General features: G+C 35.7%; 1 protein-coding gene across 1 annotated transcript in view; it reads left to right on the top strand.

The window, feature by feature from the left end:
- GBE1 (1,4-alpha-glucan branching enzyme 1) overlaps nt 1–22,104 on the top strand; it is a 310,897-nt gene that overhangs the window by 50,136 nt on the left and 238,657 nt on the right. The window contains 1 exon segment of the mRNA NM_001122729.1: nt 15,724–15,893. Coding sequence (NP_001116201.1) covers nt 15,724–15,893 — 170 coding nt within the window.

Here is a 22,104-nt window from a genome sequence, read left to right as displayed (position 1 = left end):
TGGAATTCTCCAGGCCAGAATACTGGAGTGGGTAGCCTTTCCCTTCTCCAGGGGATCTTCCCAACCCAGGGATCAAACTGGGTGGATTCTTTACCAGCTGAACTACAAGGGAATCCCAAGAATACTGGAGTGGGTAGCTATCCCTTCTCCAGTGGATCTTCCTGACCCGGGAATTGAACCAGGGTCTCCTGAATTGCAGGTGGATTCTTTACCAACTGAGCTATAAGGGGACGGTACCTTTCAATTCAGCTTCTTCATTTTACAGAAGATGAAGCTAAAGCCTTGGGTGGTTATCCTCCTGAAGTTCATGTACCTAGTACCTTAGAGTCTGTCTTGATCTTGTATCTTTTGATTCCTTAACCTCCTTCTCTATTTGGGGGAGTATAGAATTTTTGACAGTATTTGAGTAACAGTGACATTCATATTAAAAGACAAAAGACATAACCATCATTGCTTTTAATCTATTTATTGATGCAGTGAATCATATTAAGAACAAGTTTGTCTTGGTAATTTAAAAGGTTGGACTTGCATCTCCTCAGGTTGGCTGGCCGCACACACTCAGGAGTTGTGTGCTTGTGTGCAGTTGTTGTGCAGATTGTGGTCTGCATCATTGAAGACCTCAAGCCCCTATCTCTGTAGCCCAAACCGTTGGTCTTTGCCATGTAATTTTTCCCAGCAGAGAAACCTGACCACAGAACAGAGTATTATTTGAGCCAAGAGCTGTTGAAACAGTAAGTTAGTATTCTTCCTAAAAATCAGTAGACTAAGACTGTTTCATGTTTCATATTACACAAGAGAAAATAAACTGAAAGGTCAGTTGAACAGTTACAACATTGCCCTTTTCCAAGGTAATCAGCAGAGCATGTAGCAAAGACGTGAACAGGAGTGTGACTGGAAAGAGGGTGGCTGATAAAGAGGCTGGCTGCTTAAAGTGTTTGGGACAATGCTTGACACTTCCAGGCCTGACCAGATGGGCCATCTCACAGGGCTTCCCTTCAGTAATTCTGATTTATTACATTCAGAGGACTTTTTCTTTTCTAGTTTGGCAGTCAGGTTTTCACATTGCCAGAAGACCCCAGAAATTTTAATACTGACCATTAATCATACCTTGGTAAACTGCAAGGGCAATATATTATTAATTTGTTTGCAGCCAAGAGACAAGACATGGTGATTAAAATTAATTTCTAACTACATTTTGTTAATTTATTCTAATTAATTAATCTGTTAAGTCAAAATATGTTTATATTAATGGCTATATAGTAGGTTCTTTATGTTGGGTCATTAAATGTCATTTCCATAATTCTAAACATTGAATTCTAAAAAAACTTACTTTTATTAAAATAGAGAGTATTGTAAAGCTTTCTAATACCACCAAGTAAACTATTTCTAGCTTTTCATTAATTGAATATGAACATTTCATGGTTTGGGTTCTATGGGATTTAGATTTGGAAGGATGTCAGTGGTGACCTCCTTCCACCCCTTCACCTCTGTGGCCCAGTACCAGAATTAGGAAAGAACATTTAATAAATAACAGGCATTATTTACTTTCAGGACACAATTTTAAATGGTAGCAACACTCACTTTTAAATGTTAACAGTTTGGATTGGCCTTGTCCTCCTCTTTCCAAAAAAGATAGATTTAATGATTTTTATATAATCTTAATTTATATATATATATATATATATATATATATATGTATAATTAATTTGAGATACAAAATAGCCAAATTGCATTTAACTTTTGGCCAAGTAAGAACAAAATAGTTATTTAAATAGCTTTTATTCTGTAACATCAGAAAATAAGAAATCAACTATTTGCTCTTACATATGCTCTGAGGATATATTTATCAGATTGTTCTTAGTGCATTTGATTGTGTTTTAGAGATGGTGAAAGATGAATAAAATTTTATTTAAAAGGTTAAAAATTAGTAACATGCTTACTGTTTGCTTGTAACTGAATTAACATTTATATTTTCTTATTATATTATAATTAGCATGGAGCTTCCCTGGTGGCTCAGATGGTAAAGAATCCGCCTGCAATATAGGAAACTTGGGTTTGATCCCTGGGTTGGGTATATCCCCTGGAGGAGGGCATGGCAACCCACTCCAGTATTCTTGCCTGGAATACCCCCATGGACAGAGGAGCCTGGTGGGTACAGTCTATGGTGTCACAAAGATCAGACACGACTGAGGGACTAAGCACAACACGTAATTAGAATGATGTAACTGTTCTAATTTTTTCAATGTTTTATTTTTTTCTACTTAGAAATACCTTAATTTCTTATTTAAAAAAGGGAAGATGAGGCATACCATAAAATAATTTTTGTTTGGCTAGTTTTATATAATCACAGTAGTAGTCCTCATATCAATGGTATTATCTTTCTGTTTTATAAATGGGCAGGCTGAAACTCTGAGATCATTTAAGGGAAAAATCTAAGGTCAGTTTGCTAATGAGGGTAGCAATAAAACCTAACTTTTTATTTCTAAATTCATTCCTTTCTATAGTGTGTCAACATGCCTGAATCATAATACATGACCCATACCAGTTAGTCTTAGATTAGTTCTATATGTTAAAGAACTCATTTCATTAACATCTAAGCCCAAATCGTAGAGCATAGGCATTGGTAAGGTTTATAAAAGTAAGAAAAACTGCTTGAGTTAAAAATCATGTTCATGCATTTTACTATCAGTTTGAATAGAAATGAGATGATGGAAGTGAATTGTCTTCCTTTCATTTTGGGAGCAGTTTGTGTCTTGACTGGGTTATCACATACCCTGATTTTCTTTTGACTTTTTGTAGATTCATACACTGCAACGTGATATAATATCCAAGTCAATCAATCAGTGTCTTATGTGAGATAATGTATTTCTTTATAAAGCTGGTTGTTTACTCACACAGGACCTACAGAAGCAAGGGTGAGAGATTTACATGAGGATTATTTCCCATTTTCTCTTATTGGTCAAAGTTTATCCTTTTAAAAGTTTGGCCTTTATTTCTCCACACTTTCATGTTATATTCAGTTCAGTTCAGTTCAGTCGCTCAGTCATGTCCAACTCTTTGCGACTCCATGAATTGCAGCACGCCAGGCCTCCCTGTCCAACACCAACTCATGGAGTTTACTCAAATTCATGTCCATCGAGGCGGTGATGCCATCCAGCCATTTCATCCTCTGTCGTCCCCTTCTCCTCCTGCCCCCAATCCCTACCAACATCAGGGTCTTTTCCAGTGAGTCACCTCTTCGCATGAGGTGGCCAAAGTACTGGAGTTTCAGTTTCCGGTTAACACCCAGGACTGATCTCCTTTAGGATGGACTGGTTGGATCTCCTTGCAGTCCAAGGGACTCTCAAGAGTCTTCTCCAACACCACAGTTCAAAAGCATCAATTCTTCGGCGCTCAGCTTTCTTCACAGTCCAACTCTCACATCCATACATGACCACTGGAAAAACCATAGCCTTGACTAGACGGACCTTTGTAGGCAAAGTAATGTCTCTGCTTTTGAATATGCTATCTAGGTTGATCATAACTTTCCTTCCAAGGAGTAAGCGTCTTTTAATTTCATGGCTACCATCACCATCTGCAGTGATTTTGGAGCCCCCCAAAATAAAATCTGACACTGTTTCCACTGTTTCCCCATCTATTTGCCATGAAGTGATGGGACCAGATGCCATGATCTTCGTTTTCTGAATGTTGAGCTTTAAGCCAACTTTTTCACTCTCCTCTTTCACTTTTGCAAAGAGGCTTTTGAGTTCGTCTTCACTTTCTGCCATAAGGGTAGTGTCATCTGCATGTTATGTTAGATTGGTGCAAATGTGACTGTGATTTTTACATTGTTGAAATTAGCCATTTGATAATGGAGTACTAATTCTTAATAAATGTGGTTATGTTATACATCATTTTAATGTGCATTTCTCACTTTAAAGTGTTTTGCTAATGACTTATTACTCATAGTTTACTTTCTATCTATTTTAGACTAAGGAAATTATGTAAGATGAAAAGTAAATTTAAATAATTTTCTTATTCGAGTTAAAAATGGGTCATAAAGCAGCGGAGACAACTCCGAACATCAACAATGCATTTGGCCCAGGAACGGCTAATGAACATACAATGCAGTGGTGGTTCAAGAAGTTTTGCAAAGGCGATGATTGCTTTGAAGATGAGGATTGTAGTGGCTGGCCATGGAAAGTTGAACAATGACCAGTTGAGAGCCATCATTGAAGCTGATCCTCTTACAACTACATGAGAAGTTGGCCAAGAACTCAATATCAATTATTCTATGGTCATTTGGCATTTGAAGCAAATTGGAAAGGTGAAAAAACTCGATAAGTGGATTGCCTCATGAACTGAGGCAATCAAAAAAAATCATCATTTTTAAGTGTTGTCTTCTCTTATTCTGTGCAACAACAGTGAATCATTCCTCAGTTGGATTGTGACATGCAACAAAAAGTGGATTTTATATGACAACTGGTGATGACCAGCTCAGTGGCTGGACTGAGAAGCACTAAAATGTGTTAGATGCTCAGTCATGTCCAGTTCTTTGTAACTCCATGGACTTCAGTCTACCAGGCTCCTCTGTCCATGGAATTCTCCAGGCAAGAATACTGGATGGGTTGCCATTCCCTTCTTCAGGGGATCTTCTGAACCGGGGATCAAATGCAGGTCTCCTGCATTGCAGGCAGATTCTTTATCATCTAAGCATTTTGCAAAGCCAAACTTGCACCAAAAAAAGACCATGGTCACTTTTTGGTGGTCTGCTGCCAGTCTAATCCACTACAGTTTTCTGAATCCTGGTGAAACCATTGCATCTGAGAAGTATGCTCAGCAAATGGATGAGATGCACCAAAAACTGCAATACCTTCAGCCAGCTTTATTCGACAGAAAGGGCCCAGTTCTTTTCTGTGACAACAACCAACCACACATCACACAACCAATGCTTTATAAGTTGAAAGAATTGGGTTACAAAGTTTTGTCTCATCTACCATATTCACCTAACCTCTCACCAACTGACTACCACTTCTTCAAACATCTCGACAACTTTTTGCAGGGAAATCATTTCCAAAACCCAGGAGGCAGAAAATGCTTTCCAAGAATTTGTCAAATCCTGAATCACATACTTTTATGCTATAGGAGTAAGCAAACTTATTTTTTGTTGGAAAAAATGTGTTGATTGGAATGATTCCTATTTTAATTAATAAAGATGTGTTTGAGCCTAGTTATAAAGATTTAAAATTCACAGTCTGAAACCCAGTCACTTTTGCACCAACCTAATAGTATTTGGCTTCTTTTAGGAGCTCCTTGCAAGCCACACTTTCACAGGGCCAGTCAAATGAGTGTACAAAGCCTGGACCAAAGTGGAACTGAGGGAACACATGTTGTTGTTGTTCAGTCACTAAGTCATGTCTGATTCTTTGGGACCCCATGAACTGCAGCACACCAGGCTTCCTGTCCTTCACTATCTCCTGGAGTTTGCTCACAGTCATATCCATTGTGCTATCCAACCATATCACCATCATATCCATCATATCCATGCTATCCAAACATATCACCCTCTGTCGCTCCCTTCTCCTCCTGCCTTCAGTCTTTCCCAGCATCAGGGTCTTTTCCAATGAATCGACTTTTCACATCAGGTGACCAAAGTATTGCAGCTTCAGCTACAGCATCAGTCCTTCCAGTCCAACCCAGTCCTACAGGGTTGATTTCCTTAAAATTAACTGGTTTGATCTCCTTGCTGTCCAAGGGACTCTCAAGAGTCTTCTTCAGCACCACAATTCAGAAGCATTCATTCTACGGCACTCAGCTGCCTTCTTTTTTAAAAAATTTAATTTATTCATTTTCAAGGATAATGGCTTTTAGCATGGTATTGGTTTCTACCAAACATCACCATGAATCAGCCATAGATTTGCCCTTGTTCTTTCCCACCTGGACATCCCTCCCACTTCTGTCCCCATCCCACCTCTCTAAGTTGTTACCTAGGCCCATTTGGATTCCCTGAGTCATAGAGAAAATTCCCATTTTATTTTACATTTGGTAATATATGTTTCCATGTTACCCTTTCCATACACCCCACCCTTTCCTTCCTGCCCACCCAGTCTTGTCCATAAATCTGTTCTCTATGTCTGTGTCTCCAGTGCTGCTCTGTAAATAGGTTCATCAGTACCATCTTTCTAGAATCTCTATATATGCATATATGGAATATGATAGTATATGATATGATATTTGTTCTTCTCTTTCTAACTTACTTCACTCTGTATAATAGGCTCTATGTTTCTCCACCTCATTACGATGGACTCAAATGAATTCTTTTTTATGGCTGAGTAATAATCCATTGTGTGTGTGTGTGTGTGTGTGTGTGTGTGTGTGTGTGTGTGTGTGTATCTCACAGCTTCTTTATCTGTTCATCTGTTGATGGACATCTAGGTTGCTTCCATGTCCTAGCTATTGTAAATAGAGCTGCATAGAACATTGTCATACATGTGTCTTTTTCAATTTTGGTTACTTTATGAAGGATATATGCCTCATAGTAAATGAGTCTTGTACAGTTATGATGGATTATATCTTTCTTATATTTGAAGAGGCTATTGATTTTTCTATGCTGCTCTCAAATCCAACAATCTTATTGTTCTAACAGTGTGCTTATTCGTCATGTTTTGTGAAAGGTGTTATACTAAGCTTTTTAGGTATATTATCTCATTTCATTATCATTTGGTTCTTATGAAATGTGTTCTGTTATTCTTATTTAGATAGAGATGTTGAGTCTTAGTTATAGCTGGTAGGAGGTAGGATTGGAATTCAAGGTCAGATGCTATTGTTCAGTCACTCAGTCATGTCCAACTCTTTGCAACCCCATGGACTGCAGCATGCCAGGCTTCATTGTCCATTACCATCTCCCAGAGCTTGCTCAAACTCAAGTCCATTGAGTTGGCGATACCATCCAACCATCTTGTCCTCTGTCATCCCCTTTTCCTCTTGCCTTCAGTCTTTCCCAGCTCCAGGGTCTTTTCTAATGAGTTGACTTTTCCTATCAGGTGGCCAAAGGGTTGGAGCTTCAGCATCAGCATCAGTCCATCCAATGAATATTCAGGACTGATTTCCTTTAGGATTGACTGGTTTGATTTCCTTGCAGTCCAAGGGACTCTCAAGAGTCTTCTCCAACACCACAGTTCAAAAGCATCAATTCCTTGGTGCTCACTCAGCTTTCTTTATGGTCCAACTCTCACATCCATACATGACTACAGGAAAAACCATAGCTTTGACTATACGGACCTTTTTTGGCAAATTCAGATGTAATAATCCTAATTTTAAATCTAAATTTAACCATCCTATCACCATTCCCTAACCACAGTCTGGGAAATAGTAGGTACTCATTAAGTATTTATTTGCTAAGTACTTAATATGTGCTAGTATTTTAAATGACTAGGTCAATGGCACCCCACTCCAGTACTCTTGCCTGGAAAATCCCATGGATGGAGAAGCCTGGTAGGCTGCAGTCCATGGGGTCGCCAAGAGTCGGACACGACTGAGTGACTTCACTTTCACTTTTCACTTTCATGCATTGGAGAAGGAAATGGCAACCCACTCCAGTATTCTTGCCTGGAGAATCCCAGGGGCGGGGGAGCCTGGTGGGCTGCCGTCTATGGGGTCGCACAGAGTCGGACACAACTGAAGCAACTTAGCAGCAGCAGCAGCATCAGCAGCAGGTATATCTGTGTGCGAAACAGATAATTTTTCCTGTCGTTGTGGTATTTATCACCTAGCTGCTTCTATCTTCTGAATATAAATCTTCATCTTACAGAATGCTTTCTCAGTCCTTGGTTTTCTCTCTACCATTTCCCACACTTAACAAAGAATGTCTTGAAGGCATGGGCTTTGTCTTTCATCTCTGTTCTCAGTGACTCGCATAGCATTGGGTGTATAGTAGATGCTTAGTAATATTTGTGGAATAAATAGATGAGTTTACCCCTTCTCACTTGTCACTTTTATTTAAATGGTCCCATTTTTACTGTTTCCTGAAAGATTAAGATTGGAGTGTATGCTAAATTACGGATTGGAAGTGTCACTAAAATTTTAGGTGAAATTTTGAAAATTTATACATTTATTTATTGATTAGTACATATAAACATTTAAATATAAGGAAAGCATTCAAAAATAAGAAACCATGTCTACTATACTGTCACTTTTAAAATTATTTTCATTGACCAGTATAACAAGAGAGTTCACAGACTCTGGTATTTTAATGTTCAGTCTGTTTAATAAAGACTTTGTTAATATTATTCTGACTACTAAAATTCATCCTTCAAACTGCTCCCTTTAAAGACTGTCTCTGATAGTATCAGTTATCTCCTCTTTAAAGTCTTAAAGGTTTTTATTTTTCATTTAATTTATTATATAACTGAAAGTCATCTTTTCCATCTTGATTTAACTCTACATTTCTACGCCTCCTCCTATCCAGCTACATAAAGCTAGTCCTCGTGCCCACAAAGACCGCCTTAATTTGTACACGTGTAAAGCTCTTCTCTGTCTTGTCCCTTAATTGCTAAAGAATACTACTCATCCTTTAAGATATAGCACAAATGCCAGCCCCTTTTTAGAGCCTTTTTAAATCTTGCCTTATCCCATTAGTTTTTCTATTGTTATATTTATTCTTCTGTTAGCATTTGCTTATCTCACCCCTTTCCTGTCCTGAGCTGAACAGTCTTCTCTTGGACTGATAAACTTATCAAAGAGAGGTTCTTCAATTATTGGCATACAATAAATATTTTTACCCTGTAATACATCTATTTCTGCTTTATTGACTATGCCAAAGCCTTTGACTGTGTGGATCACAATAACTATGGAAAATTCTGAAAGAGATGGGAATACCAGACCATCTGATCTGCCTCTTGAGAAACCTATATGCAGGTCAGGAAGCAACAGTCAGAACTGGACATGCAACAACAGACTGGTTCCAAATAGGAAAAGGTGTACGTCAAGGCTGTATATTGTCACCCTGCTTATTTAACTTATATGCAGAATACATCATGAGAAATGCTGGGCTGGAAGAAGCACAAGCTGGAATCAACATTCCCGGGAGAAATATCAATAACCTCAGATATGCAGATGACACCACCCTTATGGCAGACAGTGAAGAAGAACTAAAAAGCCTCTTGATGAAAGTGAAAGAGGAGAGTGAAAAGGTTGGCTTAAAGCTCAACATTCAGAAAACGAAGATCATGGCATCCGGTCCCTATCACTTCATGGGAAATGGATGGGGAAACAGTGGAAACAGTGTCAGACTTTATTTTTTTGGGCTCCAAAATCACTGCAGATGGTGACTGCAGCCATGAAATTAAAAGACGCTTACTCCTTGGAAGGAAAGTTAGGACCAACCTAGATTACTTTGCCAACAAAGGTCTGTCTAGTCAAGGCTATGGTTTTTCCATTGGTCATGTATGGATGTGAGAGTTGGACTGTGAAGAAAGCTGAGCACCAAAGAATTGATGCTTTTGAACTGTGGTGTTGGAGAAGACTCTGAAGAGTCCCTCGGACTGCAAGGAGATCCAACCAGTCCATTCTAAAGGAGATCAGCCCTGGGCGATCTTTGGAAAGAATGATGCTAAAGCTGAAACTCCAGTACTTTGACCACCTCATGCGAAGAGTTGACTCATTGGAAAAGACCGTGATGCTGGTAGGGATTGGGGGCAGGAGGAAAAGGGGACGACAGAGGATGAGATGGCTGGATGGCATCACCGACTCGATACACATGAGTTTGAGTGAACTCCGGGATTGGTGATGGACAGGGAGGCTTGGCGTGCTGAGGTTCATGGAGTCGCAAAGAGTCAGACACGAATGACCGAATGAACTGAACTGAAATGAACTGAACTAAACTGAAATATGTTGTGGGTTTTTTTTTTGTTGTTGTTGTTGAATACTTATCCTTGATTGAGGGACAGAAATTATTCACTTTAAAGTCTCAAATGCCTACTTTTCACTTGACAGATTTAATATATAGAGAAGTCTATATATTTCAGGTACTTTGTGCTTGAAGAAGAAAATTTCTGCCAGTCACCTTGAAGTCTTTTGAAAGGGTGATTTAAAAAGCAATTTTTTTTTGTTCCAAAAAAATATTCAGTTCCCCTCTCCTTTAACCTTATTTCCCCCTTTTTTAGTTTATTAAAAATTCCTGTTGAGCTTTTACTTCTGTGCTTTTTCTTGCCTCTATTCCAAATCTCCTTTGGGAAACAGATGACTATATAAAATCTTGAAAAGAATTAAGCTAGCATGGAAGGAACTTCCCCCATGGGTTCATTGTGTTTCAGACCCACTCAGAAGCACTTGAGAAAGAATTCTACATCTTAGGTGTTTCCAGATAAGGTATGATCCATCTCCTCTGACATATCTCCAGTGTTCACAACCTTGCCTGAAATTAGAACTTCAGTATGGATCTAAGATGAAATGTCTTACAAAAGAGCAAAGGTTTTTAGCTGGTTTCTTTTTTTTTTTTTCCAAACCAAGCATTAACTACTTCCCTAAAGTAACTTTTTTTCCCCTAGGCTATCCAATTTACTTAGTTTTCTTCCAAACTTTTTATAATCTACACATTCAGATTAATCTGGAGTACCTAGTATGTGTTATGTGTTAGTATGCCTATATTTATAACTTTTCATAGCAGGAAAATATAAATATTCTTAAATGCTTTGGAAATTTAAGGAGAAACAGTCCTTAATGTTTACTAATAATTAGCATGCATATTTAAATCTAAATAAGTGGTGTAATTTAAGATATTATAAATTAAAAAGTATAATACAGCAGTGCTTCTCACTGAGGTGGTGAAAAGCTACAGTTTAAAATTATTGAGCATATGCTGGTTACTGTGGGGATGACTCCTGGTGTCATTTCTTTGATTCCTTATAAACTATCAGATTTCCCCTACTTAACGGGAAGAAATTCAGGAAAAGGGAGGTTAAGTAATTTGTTCAAGGTTACATATACTATGTAACAGAGTTAGAATTTGAACCTACACTGTTTATTTCTAGAGCTTTATCAGATCCTCTTAATTATAAGATTAATAACTTTATGAATTAAAGTTATGGGGCTTTCTTTAAGAGGAAATGTGACTTTTAATTTGAGATTATGTCTCCTGATTTTTTAAAAATACCTTTTGTGATAACTAATACCTCATCTCTGTTGCTTATTACCTTCTTGACCTTGAGCAACTTTCATATTTATCTGTGCCTCTATTTCTTTCTTTCTGCAAAGAGGATTAAAAACATCAATGAAGATATTAAATCTTATAATATTTTTATATCTGTACAAAATGCTAGTTACAATACTAACTCATTTTATGTTCTTGGTTACCAAGAATTTGACCCAGTTTTTAAATATCCTATAAATTCATAGCAAAATATTAAGAGAGACGACTGTAGTAGGAGAGGGCACAGGCATGATGAGCTTGCTATATCCTCAGGCGTTTTCTTTTTTGAGCCACAGTGATTTCAAAGTGGAATGTGTATTTCTGTATCAGAAGCTTTAGGGCTGACCTTGAGGACGTCAAGATATTTAGTTAAAGTAATATCATGCTATAATCCTATTTCTGTTCAATTTTCAGTAAATGGCACATTTGTATATATCTTTTGAAATGTCTTAAGAAGGATTATTTTTTAAACTTTAAATAAATCTAAAATTGTGTTTTAAAGATATTATAACCACATTGACAATAAAATTATTGCCACATTTATTTGCCCTCCAAAAGTTGATAGCTTTTTAAAAAAAGAATCAGTAATTTTTCTTGTTTTATGATAATATATGTGTATGTATTTTTTTTTTACCCTAAGTCCAGATTTACTTATTTTTTCTCTTCTAGTTTTGTTACTTCTATCCAGATTTATTTTGTTGATTGTTTTATACCATTAGATCATTAAATGTTGTTATTTATGCATCTCATATGGATTAGAGTTTCCACACATTGAGAGTTATAGCCGAATTGTATCTTTAAGAGGTAAAAATCATTTTCTCATAGAATTTAGAGTATGAGAGAGTTCGCATACAAATCTCTTATTAGAGCTATAGACTGAGGTTTTCTTCTGCTGCCTTTTCTTTTGCCTAGATCAGTATTTAAAGTATTTTGAAATAGTTGCTGATGTTAAATTAGGGAGGATTCATAGAAAAATCTGGAATATTTTTCATTCTTGAATAATTACTTGATGTGGCAAATCTTTTGTAACAATAGGCTAGAGCTTTTAAACAGATGCTGTCAATTTTCCCTGGGTTTTGTCCTCCCCATCTCAATTGAGCTCCTTTCTACTTTGTTTTCCATACTCTGAGGCTAGCCTCATTGGTTACTCTTTTATCATCATGCTGTTCTTTGTGTTTCTTATGCGAGAGCAGTTCTTCATATTTATGCTACCTGCCTGGCTCCTGTCAGTAATTCAGTTTGCGTCCTCTGGAGTAAAGACTGCCAGTGATACTGGAGTTACATCATTTCATTAAAAGTTAATTTGTTTCAAGTAATAGAGTAAATATAATTTGCATTTTCATAAAACCATGGGGATGTGCACTCACAGGCAGGCATGTGTATTGTATGTGTTGGGTATATATAGACAATACAAAAGGGGGTCATATTTGAAATACTCCACTCACAACCTACCATACCCATAGGCTTTGCACTCCACTGATCAGATTCTGCGCTGTACCTCTTCCTGTCTTTGAAGTAAATGTGAGAGCATGGTGGGGCTAGGAACTTAAGGCCCCTGCTCGCCCCAGCCCACTGGAATCCAACCCCTGGTGCAGGGAAAGGGGCCCTGTGAAAATACCATCTACATTGCCATCTGTAGCTGTATGAATATTTCTTTATACAAAGAGATGTTTTGTGGAAAACTGCTTTGCAACTTCTTTCCCTAAGCCATCTATCTTGGGACATCTTTTCATATCAGTACATTTCATTCTACCTCATTCTTCATAATGAATCTCATGTAATTTGTTGTTTGTGTGTTCCACAGTTAATTTGACCAGCCTCTCTTGTTGAACAGGTAGGTATTTTCTATGGTTTGGTATTTTAAATAATGCCATAATGATTACCTGTACATTACACTGTACATGTAGATGTTTTTACTTCCTTGTGTGATATATTCAAGGGGTAAATTTCTAGAAATGGAATTACTTGGTTGAAGACTGTGATTTAGAAATTTTCATAGCTAGCTAATGCCAAATAGTTATCTAATTTATATTTTGTTAAAGAGTATTTGGAAATGTCTTTTTCCTGCACCTGTACTCTGTCTGCACAGACTATCACATCTTACTGGTCTTTAAGTGGAAAATGGAACTTTGAAATCTAGGATTGAATTTGAGTGTCTTTTCAATGTGTTTTCTGGCCATTTGTATTTCTTTTACTGTGAACTCCTGGTTTTGTTTATTTTTAATTTAATACTTATAACTTTGACCTTTTGAAGTTATTTTGATTTTAGAGGTCCAATTTTTAAACTTAGATTCCAATATCTTAATAGGTAAGCCATTGCTTTCTTTCTCTTTCACATTTCTTTCTTGAAATGTGACTAGGGATCAAACTCATGTTCCCTGCATGGGCAGGCAGATTCCTATCCTCTATACCACCAGGGAAGTCCTCTTTGTCTTTTTTTCTAATCATATCAAGTTCCAATTGTTCATTTACCTAATTTGTTGTTGTTGTTGTTGCATGTACACTTAGTTCCTTGCCAATTCTAATTTATTATTTTTCTAATGATATATTTTGTTACTCTTTTTATTTCCTTAGGTCTGACGTTTCCTTTTACTTCTCATCCTATTATTCTATCATATTAATATAATCTCTCAGCTTTTATTATGATTGAATTAATTTTTATTTATGTTGAAGTACAGTGTGAAATGGGCTTCCCTGGTGGCTCAGTGGTAAAGAATCCGCCTGCAGGAGATGCAGATTCAATCCCTTGGTTGGGAAGATCCCCTGGAGAAGGAAATGGCAACCAACACCTGTATTCTTACCTGGGAAATGCCTTGGACAGAGGAGCCTGGCAAGCTACAGTCTGCTGCTAAGTCATTTCAGTCGTGTTCGACTCTGTGTGACCCCAGGCTCCCCTGTCCCTGGGATTCTCCAGGCAAGAACACTGGAGTGGATTGCCATTTCCTTCTCCAATGCATGAAAGGAAAAGTGAAGTTCACTTTCACTGAAGTTGCTCAGTCGTGTCCGACTCTTCATGACCCCATGGACTGCAGCCCACCAGGTTCTTCCGTCCATGGGATTTGCCAGGCAAGAGTACTGGAGTGGGGTGCCATTGCCTTCTCCGAGCTACAGTCTGCTGCTGCTGCTAAGTCACTTCAGTGGTGTCTGACTCTGTGTAACCCCATAGACAGCAACCCACCAGGCTCCTCCGTCCCTGGGATTCTCCAGGCAAGAACACTGGAGTGGGTTGCCATTTCCTTCTCCAATGCATGAAAGTGAAAAGTTGAAAGGGAAGTTGTTCAGTCGTGTCCGACTTTTAGCGACCCCATGGACTGCAGCCTACTAGGCTCCTCTGTCCATGGGATTTGCCAGGCAAGAGTACTGGAGTGGGTGCCAAAAGTCTATGGGGCGCAAAAGAGTCAGACCTGACTTAGCAACTAAGCAACAACAGGGTGAAACATTTGTATAAAGATTATTTTTCTGTTCACCTCAGTTGAGGTGTTTTTCATTAGTTAGCTTCTGATATTTTGTGTATTTCCTTTATACCTCTATTTGGATTCATGACTATCTTTCTGGGACTTTTATTGATTACCCCTCAGGGTGTGGGGAAGCACAGGGAAGTTTATGGGCATTGGTCAATTCATTGCACAGTTCTGGAACTTTCACTTCTGACAGAGAATACCTGCCACATGGTTCACTTCTCTAGTTTTGCCAGTTTTGTTCTACTTTGCTTCTCCCCAGACTTGGGGTAATAAGTGCAAGTAATAATATATTTTTGGTGTACCAGTCCTAACTGTGGGCTCTGGAGGTCTGGGAGAGGGTCAAGAGCAGCCATGTATTATTCTTGATCCTGCTTGGAAAGCAATCTTTAGTTTCTTCTCATGGCCGCTGGCTTTCATAGTTTGAGGTGATGAATGTTCTTTCCATGGTTAGTTGCTGTAGGGCAGGACTAGGCAAACTATAACCCATAGGCCAAATTTGGCCCTGCCACCTGTTTTTGTAAATAAAGTGTTATTGGAACACAGCCACACCCATTCATTTACATATTGTCTGTGGCCAATTTCATGCTTCAGAGACACAGTTGAGTAATTGTGACAGAAACCAGATGGCTAGCAAAGACTAAAATATTTCCTATCTGCCCTTTAACAGGAAAAGTATGCAAGACCTGCTGTAGGGTAATTTTATTTTTATTGCTGGTTTTTAACTGTATTTTCTTTCAGTGTTTTAGAAGTTATAGATGTAGGAATGCTCCTTCATTATACTGTCTTGACATAGAAGTTGCTATAATGCTGATTTTAAAATATTCATGGAATAACGTAACTATCATGTTTTCTTTTATACCATAATGCTTGAAATTACAAAAAAAAGTTTGTTGGATTAGTTCAGTGTATTTGATGTAAGAATGATATCTTACCAGGTAACTTCTAGCAATAAATGAAATTATTCACATCATTCCTCTTTAATGATATCTTTTTTTTTTTTTCCCTGAATGAGAGTAAAACAGATATTTAATTACAGCAGCTTTTCTGGAAGATTATTTGATTTTACAATTTCCTTTCTTTTGCACTTTTTCAAAGGTATAAGCGGTTTAACCAGACTTTGACCGACATTGGAGAGAATGAAGGTGGTATTGATAGGTTTTCCAGAGGTTATGAATCATTTGGCGTCCACAGATGCGCTGATGGTGGTTTATACTGCAAAGAATGGGCCCCAGGAGCTGAAGGAGTTTTTCTTACTGGAGACTTCAGTAAGTATTTTAGAACCATTAAAGTCAGTTGTAGCATTTCATTTATTTACTTAAAACATAGATGTTATATATTTAACTTTTATGAATATTATCGATTACAAATATTCTACTTTTCAGATAGAGCCCGTTGAGTTTCTTGAGTCTTTGCCTTTATGTGCTAAAAGTATTTCTGATTTGATGTGATACATGTATTTTTTAAAACTTTATATTCTATATAATCATGTACCAGAAATAACAGAGTTTGTGAGAAAAATTGTGTTAGGCAGAGTACTCCCAATTTATTCAACCTTGTTAGCAAGCTCTGACAAAACCAATACCAATTTAGGTAAAAATTTGGTTTAGGTTCAGTCTCTACTACCATTTGCTCCTGGTTATTTGGCATCATAGTTCTTGCATCCTCTAATCTTTTTTTGAGACCTCAGTAAATGTAAACATCTAAATTAGAGGGTTAACTTCTTCATCAGTCAATTCTTTGTTTTTTCCCTTTCCTTTCTTTTTTTTAATAACAGTGGGACATATCTTCTCAGCCTTATTATCTGCACTGTTAATTTCACTAGACAATTAAGTGTAGTAGTTCTACAAGTCAGGCTTCTAGCTTACAGTTTAGTAGAAGCCTTGTAAGTACATAACTAATATATAATCTTCTCAGTTTTATTCTATAAGTATAAATAAATTACTGTAATAGTGACAGGGAAAGAAACTCAGTTTTGAAAAAGGAATAACTGGAAAACTAAGCCTTGGCAAAATGTTCATAATACAAGGAAAGGAAATATCAAATAATAATAATCCTCTAGCACCATGGTATAGTATGGTCTTTAAACTTTGATTTTCCTGGACTCAGAGGTCTATATGCTATCCTGTTGTGGAAAGATTAAAACTATAGGGACAGAAAACTGAATTGTCAGGGTTTGGGGGTAGGAGGCGTGAGTTGACAGGTTGATAAGAAACAGGGGACATTTTTTGGGGTAATGGAAACATTTTATGTTGTGATTGTGTTGGTTTCGTGATTGTATACATTTGCCAGAATTTATAGAAGTAAACGTATAAAAGGGTGAGTTTTACTGTGTGCAAATAATACCTTAAGTAACCTAACTTTAAAAAATTTTTTGATTTTATGTATATAGTCTAAGGCAGCACTGCCCAATAGAAATATAATGAGCATCATTTATATAATTTAAAATTTTTCATGGTAATATTAAAAAAATAAAGGAGAAAAATGGAGCGAATTTTAATAATGATAGGTTTTTTTTAAATTTAATCCTGTATATCAAAATATATTTTAACATGTAACCAATGTAAAATTTGTTAGTGAGATATTTTCATTCTTTTGTATTGCTTCTTCTAAATCTGGTGGGTATTTTTTCATTGGAAATACTTGATCTATATTTAGACTTAATGCAATTTGCAGTTTAAAGTGCATACCCAAATTTTTCCAAACATTGTTAAAAGTTCTAGCAACTCAACTGAGTGGTAGTTTTAAATTTTACATTTAATAAAGTAATTAAAATTAAATAAAACTTTAAATTTATTTTCTCAGTTACACTGAGTTCATTTTAAGCACTCAGTAGCCACCTTTGTTTAGTGGCTCTATTATTGAAAAGAACAGGTCAAAGGACTGTAAGTTATTCTTTATGTCGTTCCCAAAATTAGATGACATAAGCTTCCTGTGTTTCTAGAGAAGTTAGTGAAAACTTTAGGGAATGTTTTAAGAAAGATCATGTGATCTGCTGATTCAGATTAACATGGCCAGGTGATTATTATGAAATATATTTTGAAGCTATAAGTCTTTTCACTTAAATTGTTAACATTGTTATAATTTTTTCTTGTATATAAACATGACTATTTCCCCATCTTCTCTGAGTGACTGTGTTGACTACTAGCTTTTTGTTAATAGATTTGTTTTGCATCAACCTCTAATCAAGGTGCTTTTGGACATTATATTTTATTAGTTTTTTTTTACTGCCATTTATTGAGAGGTATTGCTTGAGAATGTTTGTTAGATTTTTATGTACATTTATGTACATATACCAAGAAAAAAAAGTACTATAAGACTCTCAGTTAAAACTTGGTACTTGCATTTGGTAACATATTTATGATTGAATCCACTAAACAGATTTTAGAGATACAGAAATATGGGAAACTATATGAAACTATATTTGGTAGCTATATAGTTGTGCATTGTAAATCCAGTTGAGCCATGTGTATGTTTGGAAATTGTATTTAAAATTTTTAAGGAGTTTGAATGCTTAAATATTAAAAGTATAATAATTTATATAGTCTTTTGTAAAGAGAACACTAAAAATTATCTAGTTCCTATTTTAGTGTAAAGTAGCTTAACTTTTAAAAATCTAATTTGATTTTTGAAAATTCTATTCTTTGTGAAGACATGTCACATAATTTAAAATCTCTCCTTGTACTTGAAACAATACTTTGTCAATTATTTTCAATCAGGCAGTATTTATTTAGTTTCTAAGGGTAGGAAGAATATCAGATTTAATCTGTGGACCTTTATTTTTACCTGAGAGATAGGAATGTCTAATATAAATGAAACTGTGATAGAAGATAGGAAGTATGATAGAATATAGTTAACTGTTAAAATAATTAACAAGCAGTATGTTGGGAAAATTTAAATGTCTAATATATCTACTTATCTAGATGAAGGTTTTTTTTTTTTGGTCATGCATATGGTCTCAGAAAGTAAAAGTTTTAATTGCTCAGTCATGCCCAACTCTTTGCATTCCCATGGACTATAACCTCTGTCCATGGAATTCTCCAGGCAAGGATTATGGAGTGGGTAGCTCCAATATCTAGCATCTTCTCCAGGGGAACTTCCTGACCCAGGAATCAAACCCTGGGTTCAAGATCTCAAATATAAGGAGATCCTGAGGTGCTTCCCTGGTGGCTCAGACAGTAAAGAATCTGTGCAGCCTCTCAGGATCTCCTTATATGTGGGATCTTGAACTTTTCTCACTGAAGAGCTTTGGCTTAAAAATAAATAAAAGCAACTTTCAAGTTGACAGTAGGGCCAAAATTCTAGATTAATAATGCATTTAAAAATAGTATGTCTTTGGGAGAGAATGTTACACCTGAGTATAAGTTTAATATGACTTTTGTATAATACAGAATTTTGATGATACTGACAGCATAGCTGAAAATATACATTACTGAACTAAACATGTCTTTTTAAAAAACACAATTAAGGAATTCTCTATTTTATTTTTCCCTTATTTACGTAAAAATCTATTTTTTCATGTGTCAAAGAGTTGAGTAAGAAGAAAGTTATTTTTCTTTGTTAAGGTTTTTCTCAGCATCAAAAATGTGTTTGATTTTATAGTAAGTCTTCCAATGTATAAACGTACTAAACTGAAGTGGAAATACAATTTGTGTTAACTAGCTAAAAACATTACAGTTGATTTTTTAAAATTAGGAAATGCAAATGAAGATTAATTAAAATTATTCTAGGTGTTTAGGTAATGACATTAAAATGTTTTTAAAAGCATTTAACTGTATTCATATAACTTCATATTTATCAGCTAAATTGAAACAGCAGTAAACAAAAGATTCTGTGGAAATAACTTTGAACTATAACATGATCATTTTTAAGAATTTGTTTCCTTACTTTGTCATCTAATGTAACAGTAAGCTTAACTTTTATGTATATACTTAAAATATCACCTAAAATAAACCTATTTTTTTCAGCAGCAGCAGTGATGTAAAAAGTAACATAATTTTACTTATGTTTTTATCATGAAAGTGTATACATATATAATTTAAAACACTGCTTTTGTACCTACCTCTTACCTATACTTCCAAAGATAATGTAAAACATACCTTCAAAAACCAATATAAAAACCTTATTTCTGTGAAGGCATAAATTGACTGTTACTTATATTTACAGTAATAGGAAAATAGTAAAAGGAAATCTTGAATCAATTTTTAAAATCATTAACCATCTACTACTGATAATTTTTCAGATGAAATGAAAATTAAAGACTGTCGACTTTAATTCTGTATTATAAGAAATTATACCAGTAGTCAAATTATGTTAGCATATTGTGATGTCTCTCTCGTCTTCTAATCATTGTAGAAATTGCACTGTCCTTTTCTGTACTCATAGAACTGCTGGTAAATTTATGTTTTTCTAGCATATTTTTTTGCCAACTGACCTGAAAATATTTTAGGTACAAATGTTTACTGTTGTAAAATATAAATGGTCTTTAAGAAAGAATTACCAGGAGTTGGTGTGTAGAGGAAAAAAAAAAAAGAATGGCATTTTGAGTTTGAACCCAAGTAGAGCTCTCGAAACTTGGCTCTTCATCTGGCTTAGTAGGGATAAAGGCGATGATATTCCTCTTATTTCTCTAACTGGGTTGCTGTAGATACTAACTAGATTGCAAATGTGAAGACATTTTATACATCATTTAGTGCTACAGAAATCTTAATGGAAAAATTACTCTAATTTGAAAAGTTCTTTCTTTTTCTTATTTAAAAAATGCTATTAATTTTAAAAGGTCTTGCAAAAATCAATTGATATAGTCTCAGTGTTGCCCAAACTGAAGTAGCTCTGGCTTTTGCCATCCACATTTTTAAGACTTGGAAAGCACCTTCACTTTAAATATATTACACATATTTTTCTTCATTTGAGAGAAAATGAAACAATCATTTCTTTTCCTTTTAGTCTTTTTTTTTTTTTCTTTTAACTAGCTTTTTTAAGCAGCTAGCAGCTGCTGCAGCCACCCAGGACAGTGTATATATAATGACATTCATCAAGATTGGAATCTTACCACCCAAAAAGTATTTCTGAGCCAGACAGAAGCTACTTTAATGGCTTGAGATGAGTTTCTGAAACTTTGAATTATCTTTAATAAAGGAAAGATTCATTCTTTAGAAAATTAAATGTGATTTAAAATATACTTGGGATTTTAGAACTAAATCATGTTTATTGCAGGTTGCTAAATAATTGAAGAAAACTAGCTGCTTTCCAGTAGCTAGATAATAATAAGTAGAGAGAAAGGCAGTAAACTACATATGTCAATATAAAATAATTGGGTTCCTATTCGCTATAACTGAAAACATTTCATTTAAAATTACTAAGTCTTGGAGCTAGGCACTTTTCAAATAACCTAAATGTCTATCATTGATAGACTGAAAAAGAAAAGGGAAAGAAAAAAAAATACCTGATTTTTATGCCTATAGAAAAAAAGAACCACAGATATTTTTGCAGAGTGGGAAAGATAATAAAGAAAATTTTTACTTATTTTCTGGGCAAAATTTGTCTACAATTTAATTTCCACTTATACAAGTACCAAGAAGTTTATATCATCACAAAAGCATTTATATTTCTTAATTTCACATGCTCTGAAACAGTGCTCCTCAAAGTGTGCTCTGTGGAGCAGTGTGGTTCTGTGTCCTGTAATTGGTTTACAGTAATATATTCTCAGAAATTGGGAGTACACATTTAGAAACCTAATAGCAGTTTGACAGATGAATTTTATTTCTGTTGAATCTAATAATGATAATACAAATACTGGGGCTTAAATTTTGAAAGTCTTCTTTCAATTTTCTAATAATTCATTTTTAATACTTTATATATTGGTCTGGAATAGATTGGAAATTTGAAAAAGGAAAGGTAACTGGCCTATCATCATAGATATTAATAGTTTGAAAAACGTTGATCTGAAAAATAGTGATTATTATTTTTTTTGGTTTAGAAGTCCTTTCTGGTTGGAAGGTAGAGTTCTGATGTCAACCTCCTTTGTATTCTCTTTCTTCAGCTAAATCTGTGGTGGTTGTGTTCACTTTCTCTGTGGTATGGCTTGTTACAAAAAAACGCCACCATTTTAATTGCCTACAGTAACACAGTCTATTTCTTGCTCATGTTGGCTGCAATTGTCAGCTATGGCTCTGTCCCAAGTGTCACATTCTTTCCAGCATCCAGGGTGATGGAGCAGCCCCTGTGTGAGATGTGCCAATCTGGTGACAGAGAAAAAGAGCAGTGGAGGGAACCTGTCATGGCTCTAAAAGCTTCAGTTCAAAAGTGGCTAATGTGGTCTCACTTCCATTTCATTAACCAAATAATTTGGCTAAGCCTTATATCAGTGATCCTGGAAGCAGAATTTGATTTTGTGGAGACTTATAAAAAATAAGGAATAATAACATAAATGACCCCCCTGGCAAATAACACATTTTCAAAATATAAAGTGTTAATCTG

The sequence above is a fragment of the Bos taurus genome, chromosome 1 (assembly GCF_002263795.3).
Source record: "Bos taurus isolate L1 Dominette 01449 registration number 42190680 breed Hereford chromosome 1, ARS-UCD2.0, whole genome shotgun sequence".
NCBI classification, from domain to species: domain Eukaryota; kingdom Metazoa; phylum Chordata; class Mammalia; order Artiodactyla; family Bovidae; genus Bos; species Bos taurus.
Note: the sequence above shows the minus strand (reverse complement) of the source record. Positions and strands in the feature narration are given on the sequence as shown.